The sequence below is a fragment of the Henckelia pumila genome, chromosome 2 (genome assembly GCF_033568475.1).
Source record: "Henckelia pumila isolate YLH828 chromosome 2, ASM3356847v2, whole genome shotgun sequence".
Classification (NCBI taxonomy): Eukaryota; Viridiplantae; Streptophyta; class Magnoliopsida; order Lamiales; family Gesneriaceae; genus Henckelia; species Henckelia pumila.
In genome coordinates this window covers 165,188,156-165,202,986 of record NC_133121.1, presented here as the reverse complement: position 1 = coordinate 165,202,986, position 14,831 = coordinate 165,188,156, and the positions used below count along the sequence as shown (strand labels likewise).

The 14,831-nt window shown below is 36.3% G+C and overlaps 1 protein-coding gene across 1 annotated transcript; it reads right to left on the bottom strand.

Annotated features, from left to right (window-relative positions):
* Nucleotides 1-12,989: 12,989 nt before the first annotated feature.
* LOC140878873 (uncharacterized) lies at nucleotides 12,990-14,036 on the bottom strand. Its single transcript, XM_073282497.1, has one exon. The coding sequence runs from the start codon at nucleotides 14,034-14,036 to the stop codon at nucleotides 12,990-12,992; it is 1,047 nt and encodes a 348-aa protein (XP_073138598.1).
* Nucleotides 14,037-14,831: the final 795 nt, after the last annotated feature.

The following is a 14,831-nucleotide window of genomic DNA, read 5'->3' as shown; positions in this document are numbered from 1 at the left end:
CTGTCCAACTCGAGATTCTAACCCCAAAGTTACATTTCTAAGGATCCTTTCCCCGAGTATATACTCGAAGTATTCTATCTCACTACTAGAGATACATCAGAACGATAATACTGGATATCTTGCCACGGGTAACCACAAGTCCTAGCCAAATCTTGATTCATCCAACGGAATGAACAAACTGGTTCACCATAATCAGTTCTGAATCACTATCACTTAACAAGTACTGATCCAAAATTACTGATTCCCACTAAAATCAATATACCTATCTCTGACTGTGTCAGAAGATAAGCAAGAGTGATATGATCGAGCTTTTCTTGCACTATGAATTTCAAAAAATAAATGTATCTCGCATGCTCGAAATAATCGCAAGTGCACGATGCAAATTATAATATAGTATGTGAATACGAGTATTGTCCACAGGGACTAGTTGCACAATTTCTACCTAAATACTAATCCTTACTTCACTTTTACGAAAATTGAGATTGGTTTTTATTAACTACTTAATGACAAGAAAATAAATAAGTGCAAGAATAAATAAGAATCAGAAATTAAATCAATCTTAGAAAATTAAATTCAAATGATGGATAAAATGTTGAGATTTTCGGTTCACCTCCCCCTAATCAACTCTGAAAATTACTTCCAACACCCAACTCACGTTTTTGACAAGATTCTCTAATTCATTAACATACTCTTTCAAGTTATGCTAAACTAATTCAATGGTATGAAATAATTAAATGTCTTTAATTATTTATTATAGATGATTGCATTCTCGATTCGTGGAATCCCCTAGCTTTCGACCTATTGTACTATCACTATCAACATGTACCCAATTTCATATGTCTATGTAAATTGTAGATCTATGAATCATGCTATTTGTTCCTATCATGAAGTTTTCTTTCGAAATAAAACACGATATAAAATATTGAGAGAGTTAGCTATGCTCCAACAATGCAAAACAAATCAATAGTATAATTAAACATTCATCAAAAGTAAAAAAACAATATTCATGAGTCGACAACCGGGGTCGGATCCCCTAAATCCCAACAAAAGAGGTTTAGCAATGCATAGAACTCATAACTAACATCAAAGTATTTAATTCAAACCGAGAAATAAAAGAAAAGAAGTTTTAAACAAGAGAAGAATTGCTTCAAAATCGTCTCTCTCGCTCTCCGCTTCGTCTCTCTTGTTCGTGACGTTGCAGCCGCCAAGCAATGTGCCAAAGATCCCCTTTGGCAACCCTCAACTCGATTCTTTTATATGTTAAGAGTCCTCATACTTTGTCATTTTTTTTTTTTAAAAAAAAAATCCGAGATAAATTTTCCTTTTTCTGCACAGCGTATCGTGCCTAAGCGGTAAAATCTTACCGCCTAGGCGGATAAAGTTCTGCCCCATTCTTCTTTTCTTCAGCAATTCTCGCCTAGGCGGTATAAAGTACCCGCTTAGGTGGAAAACTTTCTGTACACAACTTCAAAATCCCAAGGGTTCTGCCTACAAATTTAGCCATTTCACGCCTCCAGATTTCTCATTAGCACTTTTCGAGCTCGTTTTCCGTCTTTTTCCTAAAAAAAAAATTAAACGCATGAGTAGATATTATAAAGCTCAAAAACTCAAACTTTAGATGAAAACACGGAAAAATCACAAATAACATGCTCAATGGAACCCAAAATAATCTAACTTAGCATGCATTTTTGGGTTCTATCAACCCCCTGATACTAACCTTTTGCTCGCCCCGAGCAAAATAGGTTAAAGCCAAAACACAAACTTGTAGTTCATAAACAAATATTTTTTCGAAAAGCCTCAGAGAGTGACAACGAACTTATTCTTCTTTCTTTTCAATTTAAACTCAAACAATGCATCCATACAAAGTTCTCACATTACACCCTTGAGAGAGAAGTGGACGTGTGTGTGTGTGATATTGATCCTAATGTCATGTATTTCGTGCAAATCCAGTTGCCCCGGATGGCTCAAGTGACATGTCAACACAAGTATAGTTTCTATACGCATCTCTTCAACCATCACTGACTGAACACAAGTGCTTATTTGGCTTGGGTATGGTGTTAGAACCTAATAGGGGGGGGGGGGGGGTGAAATTTAGGTTCTATTGGCAACTTTAGAAATTTAAAACAATTATGCAAGTACGCAAGCGGAAGACTTAAAACAATCAAATATAAGTGCAGTAAATAAATGCGTAATGTAAATAAAGCAGTAAAAGCGATAAGAGATGTTTATGGAAGTTCGACGATAAATTGTCTACGCCTCCCCTTCTTGGTTAAGATCGATTAACCAAAGATCCACTAACACTTCAACTCTTGGCCTTGATGGCTCCAAAGATAGCCGTAAAACTTGACACGATCACCGCGCCGATACAACTCGATACTCTTGGCCTTAAGGGCTCCAATGATAGCCTCAACACAAACACTTGGCTTCACACTCAAGTGCTTACAACAATAGCACAACACACTTGGCTTTATACTCAAGTGTTTACAACAATAGCACCACCAACTCACAAACTATTTTTACAAACACTCTCAAATATTTGAATATATCACACACACACTTTGATAGAGAAGATAGCTTGCAAATGAGAGAAGAAATGAGTTGGGATATCTCCAAATGACCTTGGATGGCCTCTATTTATAGTTGGAAAAGATTTGAATCTGATTTGAGTGCATGGAGCATGTGTTGAGAAGTCAAGGAGTGACAAAAAGTGTTCGGCGCCGCTGCCTACTTTTTCCCAGCACTGAGCGGATTTTGTGGAAAAATCATATCTCACAATCTAACCGTTGGATTGATCTGAAATTTAAACCGAAGCTTTAAAACCTCTGGATCTTTATTCTGATTGTGGAGATTTGATTTTTGAAAGAATTAAGCATGCCCAGTATGTTTTGGAAGTCGCTTCATCATGTTTTCGAACTTGTTCTGTGCAACAAATTTGAAAAATTCATATCTCCCAATCCATCCGTTGGATTGATCTGAAATTTGGACAGAGGTTGTAAAACATCCTAAATCTGAATTGGATTGGTGGAGATTTGATTTGGATGTCTCAATAATTCCCAGTTACTTTTTGAATTTGATTCTTCATCATTTGCTTCATGTTCTGCAGAAATAGGTACTGTGCAACCTTTGTGGAAAAATCATAACACCATATCTAGCCGTTGGATTGATATGAAATTTTGACATAAGTTTGAAACGATCCTGATCTTGATGTTGATTGGTGGAGATTTGATTTGGATGTCTCAAGCACGTCCAGTAATTTTCATAAGTTGATTCTTCATCCTTCGCTTCAAGTTCTGCAGAAATAGGTACTGCACAACTTTTGTGGAAAAATCATAACTCCATATCTAGTCGTTGGATTGCTCTAAAATTTGGACAGTACATGTAAAATTTCCTCATAAATATTATGACCGGTAAGATTGGATTTCAATGCCTAGAAAATGCCCAGTAATTTTCGGAAGTTGCTGCTCCATACTTTGGCTTCTTATTGTCTTTTTCTTCATATCTCTTAATAATGTTCCATCCATTCAATGAGCAATACAAGACTTTATAATTACATGTATAGTCTTCAAAATAGCTTCCAAGAATTTAATCATCAATAAATCTAATCTGTAAAATCTCACTTTATATGGCTAGTAACAATTAACCGAGTTTTGTAATCATCAAAACATAATATTATGAGACTTGTTAATGCATTAAAAACATTAATCTCATAACACGAGATTTGTATACGTTTAAGGCGTAACAATCTCTCCCTTTTTGATGATCACAAAACTTGGTTAAATAGGAGAAATAAATGTACAATATTAAATAGACAATTTAAATTTGCACAATATAATTGCATGAATAAAACTCCCCCTAATTTAAACAATTAGTTAAGAAGAGTTTTTTTTATCAAATAACCAGTTTTATTCTCCATGCATTTAACCAAACTAACTCTCCCCCTTAGTTAAAGTATTTAACCAAACTAATTCTCCCCCTTTTTGTGATAATAAAAAAGACTGGAAAAGTAAATGCAAAAACATGAGAATTGAAATATGATTTCTAAAATGCAACACATAAATTTCACATAAATAACAAAATATGAGCGTATAATATTGAATAAATACAATTAATTTGTATTATCCAAAATTAAGTTGCTCGAATTTTATATTAAGCTTCCCCTTAATATGAAATTATCTTTAAAATATGTCAACAAGTGATTACAACTCAATCATGCCAAGTTCACCACGCAAACGAATAAAAGTATTTTCATCTAGTGGTTTTGTAAAAATATCGGCAATTTGATTTGTCGTGTCAACATATTGAAGTTCAACTTCATTTCGTTCGATGTGGTCACGAATAAAATGATGACGAATGTCAATATGTTTGGTGCGCGAATGTTGAATCGGATTATTTGTAAGACATATGGCGCTAGTGTTGTCACAGAAAATAGGAATTTTTGAAAAAAAGACGCCATAGTCGAGCAATTGATGCTTCATCCAAAGAATTTGCGCACAACAACAACCGGCAGCCATGTATTCGGCTTCGGTGGTTGACAACGCAACACAATTTTGCTTTTTGGAAAACCAAGAAACCAAACAATTTTTTAAAAAGAAACAGGTTCCACTAGTGCTTTTCCTGTCCACCTTATATCCACCAAAGTCGACATCACAGTACGCTTTTAAATCAAAGAAAAAATTTTCGAATACCACAAGCCGAGATTTGGAGTCTTTGAAAGATATTTGAAAATTCGTTTTAAGGCGAATAAATATGATTCCTTTGGACATGATTGAAATCGTGCACACAAGCAAACACTAAACATAATGTCAGGTCTACTAGCAGTAGCATAAAGTAAGGAGCCAATCATACTACGAAAGGAAGATTGATCTACATATTTACCATTTTCATCCTTGTCGAGTCTGATTGCTGTGCTCATCGGTGTGGATGATGATTTTGTGTTCTCCATCCCAAACTTATTTAGAATCTCCTTGATGTATTTGCTTTGGTTCACAAAGAACCCATCCTTGCACTGTTTGATTTACAATCCGAGGAAATAATTAAGTTCCCCCATCATGCTCATCTCGAAGTGATCCTGCATCAACTTAGAGAATTCTTGACAAAGAGTTCCGTTAGTAGAACAAAAAATTATGTCATCAACATAAATTTGCACAATCAATAAATCATCTTTGACATTTTTGGTAAACAAAGTAATGTCAATCTTTCCTCTCGAAAAACCATTTGAGAGAAGGAAAGTTGATAGTTTTTCATACCAAGCTCTAGGAGCTTATTTCAAACCATACAAAGCTTTGTTTAATCTATACACATTATCAGGCAATAATGCATCAACAAAACCATCAGGTTGTTCAATATAAACTTCCTCTTTTAGTTCACCATTCAAGAATGCACTCTTAACATCCATTTGAAATAACTTGAAATTTCTAGAGCAGGCAAAAGCAAGCAACATGCGAATAGATTCAAGTCGGGCAACAGGAGTATATGTCTCATCATAATCAATGTCTTCTTCTTGACTATATCCTTTAGCTACAAGTCTAGCTTTATTTCTAGTGATAGTACCATGCTCGTCAAGTTTATTCCTAAAGACCCATTTAGTACCAATAATAGACCTATCATGCGGCCTAGGAACAAGATTCCAAACATCATTACGCTTGAATTAATTTAATTCATCTTGCATAGCAATTATCCATGAATCATCTAATAAAGCATCATCAATACACTTAGGTTCAACATGCGAAACAAAAGAAAGATGATTGCAGATATTATTAAGAGAAGATCGAGTAGTTACTCCCTTCGAAGGACTTCCAATGATAAGATCCATAGGATGATCTTTGTGAAGCGAAAAAAATCCTTCGGAAGTGGTGTTTCCTCAACAGAAACATCTATATCATTTAAGCTTGATGAAGCCATCTCTTCTTCGAGAAGTTCTATATCATCGTTAGTATTACGAGAAACAATAGACATAGATTCATCAAATATAACATGCATAGATTCTTCAACAAGTAAAGTACCTTTATTAAATACTCTAAAAGCCTTACTTGTGGTAGAATATCCGAGAGAAATACCTTTGTTGGATTTGGCATCAAATTTGCCAAGGTTGTCCTTACCGTTATTATGTATGTAGCATTTGGAACCGAAAGCTCGAAAGTATGAAATTTTAGGCTTTCTCCCTCTCCATAATTCATATGGAGTTTTCTTGAGAATTGACCTTATTGATACACGATTGATAATGTAACAGGCAGTGTTCATTGCTTCAGCCCAAAAATATTTTGGTAGAGAATGCTCACATATCATGGTCCTTGCAATCTCCACAAGTGTCCTATTTTTCCTCTCAACGACCCCGTTTTGTTGAGGAGTCCTAGGACAAGAAAAATTGTGACCGATGCCTTTCTCTTCACAAAAATTTGTAAAACTCTCATTTTGAAATTCAGTTCTGTGGTCACTACGGATCTGTTTTATTGAAAGATTTTTCTCATTCTCAACACGTTTGACAAAAGTTTTAAAATAATCAAAGGCATCATTTTTGTGGGCTAAAAACAATGTCCACGTGAAACGTGAGAAATCATCCACAATGATAAATGCATAAAGCTTCCCTCCTAGGCTAGCGTTCCTCGAGGGACCAAATAGATCTAGGTGAAGAAGTTCAAGGGGCATAGAAGTAGATACAAAATTTTTGCTTTTAAAAGATTCTCTTGTGTGTTTGCCAAGTTGACACACATCACAAACAAAATCTAATTTTAAATTGAGTTTTGGCATACCAAGAACTAAATCAAGTTTAAAAAGTTTTTCAATGGTACTAGGACCAACATGACCTAGTCGTCTATGCCAAAGAATGTTGTCATAAATATTCAAAGATACAAGGCTTTTGATATTTGATAAAGATAAATTATTTAAAGAAACCTTGTATACATTTTCACTTCTATATCCTTTGAAATTTATGGATTTGTCAGATGTGAGTGATATAGTGCAGTGTTGGGGAGTGAATTTGACTTCATAACCTCTATCGCACAATTGACTTATGCTTAGTAGATTATGCTTAAGCCCTTTCACTAGGAGTACATCATCAATCAAGCAAGATTTAGAAATACCTATTGAGCCGATTCCTTCGATTACTCCTTTGTTGTTGTCTCCAAAGATGACAGTTCCCTTCTCCTTTGGTTTGACTGATTGGAGTAGCTCCTTGTTCCCCGTCATATGTCAGAACATCCACTGTCTAGATACCATATGCTAGGAAGAACAGTTTTCCTATTTCCCTACAAGAATTTGATTTTTGGTACCCTTTAGTTCTTATGGGTCCACAGTGTTAGAAAAGAGAGATACAAAATGGACTTCTAAGAGTTCAGTCTCTCATAGCAACATCATCGCCACTTTCCAAGAGTGCTCCCAGTAGTAGGTAGGGCTATGGCCTCTTTAAAAACCTATTTCCTTGGACAGAGCAACATTCATCAGGAAGACCAGTCGCAAGTCAAAGAAGTTTAAACTGGTCTATGATGAACTCCCTTAGATCATGATCTCATAATGCCAACTGATGAGTTGTTAAGTACTCTTAGGCCTCCATTTCATATAGCTCTTTTGAACATATTGATATTTTAAAGATTTACAATTATGTCTAGCATGACCTATTTTACAACAGTAAGAACATGTTGGGGGTGATCTTATTTTTGCTTTAGCAATAAGGCTAGTAAAGTTTATAGATTTCTTACCATACCCTATTCCACCCTTATCAAAACTACATTTCTGCATGCTAGGTAGATTATTCAATTTATTACTACTAACATTGAATTTATCAAATGATTTTTCTAAGTGAGCTATGTCATCCTTTAATCTTAGGTTCTCATGCCCCTTACTTTCTAATTCATTTTTGAGGTTTCTATTTTCCTTTTTAAGTGACTTAGCCATATCAAACATATGTTTATATGCATGTAGTAATTCATCATAGGAAGGTACCTCGTCATCGTCGTCGGAGACGATGTCATCACTTTTAGCCATGAGGCAGATGTTAGCTTCCTCCTCGTCATCGTCGCTATCGCTCCAAGTGGCTATAAGTGCTTTCTTCTTTGCCTTGTCAACCTTCTTCTTGAGAGGACACTCATTTGCATAGTGGCCTTGTTGTTGACAGTTGTAGCAAGTAACTTCCTTGTCCGTTTTCTTTTTGAAGTTGTTTCCTCGCATAAATCTTTTGAATTTTCTTGCAAAGAGTGCCATATCATCATCATCTTCTTCTTCGACTTGGGTAGAAACGGTCCCATAAAATCTATGCCATATACATCAAATACCTCGCACTCCATAATATTGTTTAAGGGCATTTCATTGCGATTAGAGATGTTACCTGTGCACTGACACCGATCACATGCAATAACATATGCACGAGCATCCCTAAAAATAGTAGGCCAATAAAAACCAGATTCTAGTACCTTTGCCGTTGTTTTTGTCAGTCCAAAGTGACCACCAACCTCACGATCATGAAAATGACTCATGATCGGCTGCATCTCTTATTCTAGTACGCATCGCCTTATCATGGAATCTGCACAAATCTTAAACAAAAATGGTTCTTCCAAAAAATAATATTTCACATCTGATAGAAATTTCTTGTGTTGGTGAAAAGATAAATTGGGGGGAAGTGTGCCTGTAACAATATAATTAGTGAAATTTGCATACCATGGGCAGTTTTTGAGTGTGAATAACTGTTCATCAGGAAACCAATCACCTATCTCACTTTCTTCAATTTTCTTTTCCTCACTCCAATTTTCAAGTCTCGGCAAGTGATCAGCTACGACATTCTCTACACCTTTTTTATCTCTTATTTCTAGCCAAATTCTTGAAGTAACATAATCCACCTAATTAAGCGTGGTTTTGCATCTTTTTTAGCCAAGAGATATTTCAATGCTGAGTGATCGGTGTATACAATGACTTTTGATAAAACAAGGTATGAGTGAAACTTATCAAATGCAAATATATAACAAGCAATTCCTTTTCTGTGGTTGCATAATTCACTTGAGCCTCAATTAAGGTCTTACTTGCATAGTAGATAGTATGAAATACCTTGTTTTTCCTTTGACCCAAAACAACACCAGTCGCTCTTTCAGCGCCTCAAATACCTGCGTACAATCAAAGTTAACAGTAAATGGTGCATCTTTCATTAACAAGGAAGATAAAGGCGTAGCAATTTTTGAGAAATCCTTAATTAATCGCCGGTAGAATCCGGCATGGCCTAAGAAACTTCTAACTCCCTTCACAGATGTTGGCGGTGGAAATTTCTTGATAACTTCCACTTTTGCTTTATCCACTTCCAAACCTTGTTCAGAGACCTTGTGCCCAAGAACAATCTGTAACACCCGGAAATTTTAATACGTAAATTCGCATGCATAATTAGGGAAAATAATTATTTAAAAATTTATATTTGGGTTAAATGACATTTATGTGTTATTATGTGAATTATGTGCATGATTTAAATTTATTTTATCATTTAACCCGTAGTTATTGTATTTTTAGATTTTTAAGAATTTTATTGAGTTGATCGCGTAGACGGGACCGTGGACGGACGAGATACCAATATTTTTTTTAGCCAAAAATATTTTATAAGTTTTATGAGGCTTAAAATATTATTTTAATGTATTTTATCAAGAAAATTTTAGTATTTATTTATATATTTATTTAAGAGTTGATTTTTAGCCAAAATAAGTCATTTTAATGACTTTTATTAATTTTTAAAAATACTATAAATTAGTATTTCGGGATTTTAATTTATTATCAGATTGGTAAGTATTTTAGGAGTTTAAAATGTTATATTTTATGATTATATTATCTACCTAATAGATTTATACCAATTATTGACCTATATCTATCCAAAATAAAACACTCTCTACCCTACGTTGTCTCTCTTAGCCGCCTTCAACCCTCTCCTACCCTCACCATCAGATTTTCAGAATTTCTTCAACCTCCATAGCCGATTCTTCAAGGATTTTTGGTGGTTTTTCATTCGTTCGTCGTCCCGGAGCCCCGAATACGCAATAGTCCTCGTATTTAATTTAAAAGGCATGTCTAAAACTTTTATTTGGCCATCATATAAGCTATTAATCATGCATGACGTGTTTTATATCAGACTTTTCATGGAAATTTAGAGTTTATGCATGTATGCTTTGTATTGATGCATGTTCTTGCTTGTTTGGGTCATGATTCACGTTTTTGCCAAGCATGGTACGGTCCAGGGCTGAGGGCTCGAGTCAGAGGGGTCCCAGGGTGCCTTAGGGTTGAGTTTGTTCAGAGTTTTAATGTGTCATAGGCTGGAAACGAAGCTATTCACTTCTGATGCACACAGACGCGCAGGTTAGGGCTTTGGGAAGAGAGGGGTCGTTATCCTTCCTCAAGCCATGGATTTGTGCGTGGTTTGTTGGGTTTAAAAGATTTAGATGTTGGCTAAAATTGAGAAGTGGTTTCACGGTCTTTGGTTGTTGGAGGAAGCCGCACGAACGAAAGTTTGGCGACTGCTGAGTCTGCGCGCGAGGAGGAGGAAGGCATCTGGTGCAGAGCTTCGTTCTCACTCCTCGGGCCATGGTTTGGTCTGATGCTTGTTGTGTTAGAACCCCCTGGATGTGGGCTATCCATGGGCGGTGGTGCTCCGGCCAGGGGCGGCCGGAGCAAGGCGGCAGCAGCCATGGAATGGCTGCTGCTCGCCCAGCCGAGAAGAGAAGGAGAGGGGTGATCGGGTTTGGGGTTTGGGGGGTTGCTGGGTCGGGTTATGGGTCAGGGTTGAGTGCTGGGTTGGTTCAGGTAGTCATGGGTCGGGTTAAGTCGGTCCGGATCCGGGTTAGGTGGGCCGGGCTTGAGTATTTTAATTTTTAAATGTTTAATGTTTTAATTGGTTTTTGGGCCAATTAATTAGAAATAAAATTATTTGGACCTCCAAATAATTTTATTTGGGCCTTAAATAATTTATTTAAGTTAGCACAATGATTTTTATGGGCTTGGGAGTCCATGAGAATTTTTGGGCCAGTCAGTGGATTTTGGGCCAGTCTAGAGTTTTATTGGGCTTAAGTTAAGTAATTGGGCTTAAATATTTTATTTAGGTCAAGTTAAGTTTAATTAAGTTATTTGGGCTAAAATATGATTATTGGATTTTATTTAAGTTTAATGGGCTTAGAGTGAGTGATCAGCAGTCTGGACCAACCCATGAAAATTAACTAAGTCCGGAATATATATTTAATTCTTTTTTTTATGCATGAAGTTTATTTTAAGTATAAGTATATTTATTATTAAAATTAGTTAAATATATATTACGGACATATTTTAAGTACATGCATACATGAAATATTTTATGATGTGTTTATGATTAAGAATTGAGCATGAAAAATATTTTTATGGAAATTGAAGTGATGTGACAGCATAGAAGTGGTTTTACCACTGACACAGAGGTAGTTCTACTACCGGCATAGAAGTGGTTTTACCACTGGCACAGAGGTAGTTTACTACCAGCATAGAGGTGGATTTATCCACCGCCATGTACGATGGTTCTTTAGACTGATCAGTCGGCACAGTTATTAGTCACATTCATGGATATGACCATACTTAGTTTTTATGATTATGACATGCTCAATTATGTTATGTATGATTAGTTATGATATATGTACGACTGATGATGAATAATTTTTATGATGCATTTATTTTAAGATCATGCATGCATGTCCATGTAAGTTATATGTATTAGTATGATTATGTGATGCATTATTTTAAACCTCGTTATCAAGGATTAGACATGTTGAGCTTCTAGGCTCACTACGCTTATATGGTGCAGGTGAGTATGATGATGTCTATGTAGCTCCTACCGGTGGCGAGGACGTATGAGCGAGCATGGCAGTGGACCCCGTGACCGTCGCAGTTATTTAGATTATTGCATTGAGTTTTGAAACATTTTTAAGGATTTATTTATTTAATATTTTTTTTAGGTTAATTAAGAAAAGTATGTTATTTTTATATACATATATGTATGGGCGTATATGTATAGTATTATAAAAAAAAAAAAAGTTTTTCCGCATTTATTAGTAGTAGATGTTTCACAATCCCTTCCCGCACCATAAAGTGACACTTTTCCCAATTCAACACTAAGTTAGTTTCCTCACATCGCAACAAAACCATACACAAATTTTGCAGACAAATATAAAAAGAAGATCCAAATATAAAAAAATCATCCATGAAAATTTGTAGGAAATCCTCAATCATGTCATGAAAAATTGCATTCATGCATCTTTGAAAAGTGGCCGGTGCATTACATAATCCAAATGACATTCGTCTATACGCAAAAGTGCCATAAGGACAAGTGAAAGTGGTTTTCTCTTGGTCCTCAGGCGCAATCATGATCTGATTATATCCCGAATAGCCATCTAAAAAGCAATAAAACTCATGACCCGTTAACCTCTCAAGCATTTGATCTATGAAGGGGAGGGAAAAATGGTCTTTATGGGTAGCGTCATTCAATTTTCTATAATCGATGCACATGCGCCAACCCGTCACAGTTCTTGTAGGTATCAATTCATTTTTTTCATTTGTTACTACATTTATGCCACATTTCTTAGGAACAGATTGAATTGAACTTACCCAGGCACTGTCAGAAATAGGATAAATAATACCTGCATCCAGAAGTTTGATGGTCTCAGCTTTCACTACCTCTTGCATCTTCGGGTTAAGTCTTCTATGAGGTTGAACCAAAGGTGTATACTTCTCTTCCATCAGATTTTGTGCATGCACAACGATGTATTGATTCCCTTAATGTCTGCCACCTTCCAAGAAAAGGCTCTCTTATGCTCCTTTAAGATGTTTACAAACTTTTCCTCCATCGCACCTGTCAGACAAGAAGAAATAATAACAGGTAAATTATTATCATCACCCAAATAAACATATTTTAGATGTGAAGGTAAAGGTTTGAGTTCTAGAGTAGGTGGTGCGTCTATGCTCGATTGTTGAAGGACCAAATCCTTCATATCTCCCAATTCTTCGAGTCTGAATCACACTTGCTTCTTCAATGGAGGATTAACAGTAAAATATGCAATGATATTTTTCCTCTCTTCATCAAAGTCATCCTCACATCCTTCATTTATAAGTGCAGCTTCCAAGGGGTCTTTTAACTCATCCTGCACAAAATCATAAACAAGTGAATCCAATGCATCAATCCTAAAACAATCATGATTGTGCAGTGAGTGCTTTAGTGCATCAAAAACATTAAAAGTGATTTTCTCCTCTCCTACTCTCAGTAACAACTTCCCTTTTTGAACTTCAATTAGGGCTTTTTCGGTTGCCAAAAAAGGTCTGCCCAAGATCAATGGCATATCCAGGTCCTCCTCCATGTCAAGCACCACAAAATCTACTGGGAAAATAAATTTGTCCACTTTGACCAACACATCTTCAATTATTCCACATGGGTACTTTATGGATCTAACTGCCAGTTGCAGAGAAACTCTTGTAGGCTTTGGCTCTCCCATTCCAAGCTTTCTAAACACAAAAAATGGCATCAAGTTAATGCTGGCACCCAAATCACAAAGAGTCTTATGAAAAACCATATCACCAATCATGAAAGGGATAGAAAAACTCCCTGAATATTTCAACTTTGGAGGAATTTTGTTTTGCACTAATTCAGAACAATTCTCAGTCAAGTTTACCATGGCATGCTCCTCTATTTTCCTCTTGCTTGCTAAGATTTCCTTCAAAAATTTTGCATATCTAGGCATTTGCAACAACGCGTCAGCAAAAGGTATATTAATGTGTAATTTCCTAAACACCTCAAGAAATTTTGAAAATTGCGAATCAAGTTTCGCTTTCTTTAGTGCTGCAGGAAACGGGGGTGGAATAACAATATTAGATTTTGATGTGGGTGATTGTGTAGATTCAGATGACTTACCTTTAGATGGCTCTTTCTCATCCTCATTCTTTTTCTCTTCGTGCTCCAACGCTTTGGTCTCCAATTTCTTCCCACTTCGCAACTCAATGGCCTTTACTTGCTCCTTTGGATTAGTCTCAGTGTCACGTGGAAAAGTTCCTGTCTCTCGATTTGACATCCTCTTTTCCAGCTGCCCTATTTGATTTTACAAACCCCTTATAGTTGCGTCTTGGTTCTGCATTCGAGTCTCAATGGATGATATAAAATTTTGCATCATTTGCTCTAAACTGGACTTCTCCTCTTGAGGTTTCTTCACATGATTTTGATTCTAATATGGCCTAGACTGATTGTTTTGACCACCCCATGAAAAGTTCGGATGTTGCTTCTACCCCGGATTATATGTATTTGAATACGGGTCAAACCTGGGGCGATTTTGGCTTCCCATATGATTCACTAGTGCCTCATCCTGCACATAAAAGGGTTACCAGTTTGACAATCTTTAGTGAAATGCTCACCTTGGCACCTATCGCAGAACACCTCCTGAATGCGCATCGCAGAATTTCCTAAGCTCAATCCATCAATATTCTTATTCATAGCCTCCAGTTGTGCTGCCATCGAAGTGAATGCGTCCACTTGATGAATTCCTGCTGATTTTTGAATCATGCTCCTCTCAGATTGAGGTTGATAGCTACTAAAGGCCATCTCCTCAAACAGTTCATAACCATCTTCCGGCAATTTACGCAAAATATTCCCACCTGTAGCTGCATCTAACATAGTACGATTTGCAGGTAATAAACCATAATAGAAAGTTTGTACCACAAGCACGTCAGGCAACTGATGATGTGGGCATCGCCTTAGCATGTCTTTGTAGCGCTCCCATGCCTCATACTGAAAGAGTGGGTGCCCGGTTATCCAACTTGTGGCTAAGGGCTTCTATGAATCTATGTATAAACAATCTTTGTTTAATATAATT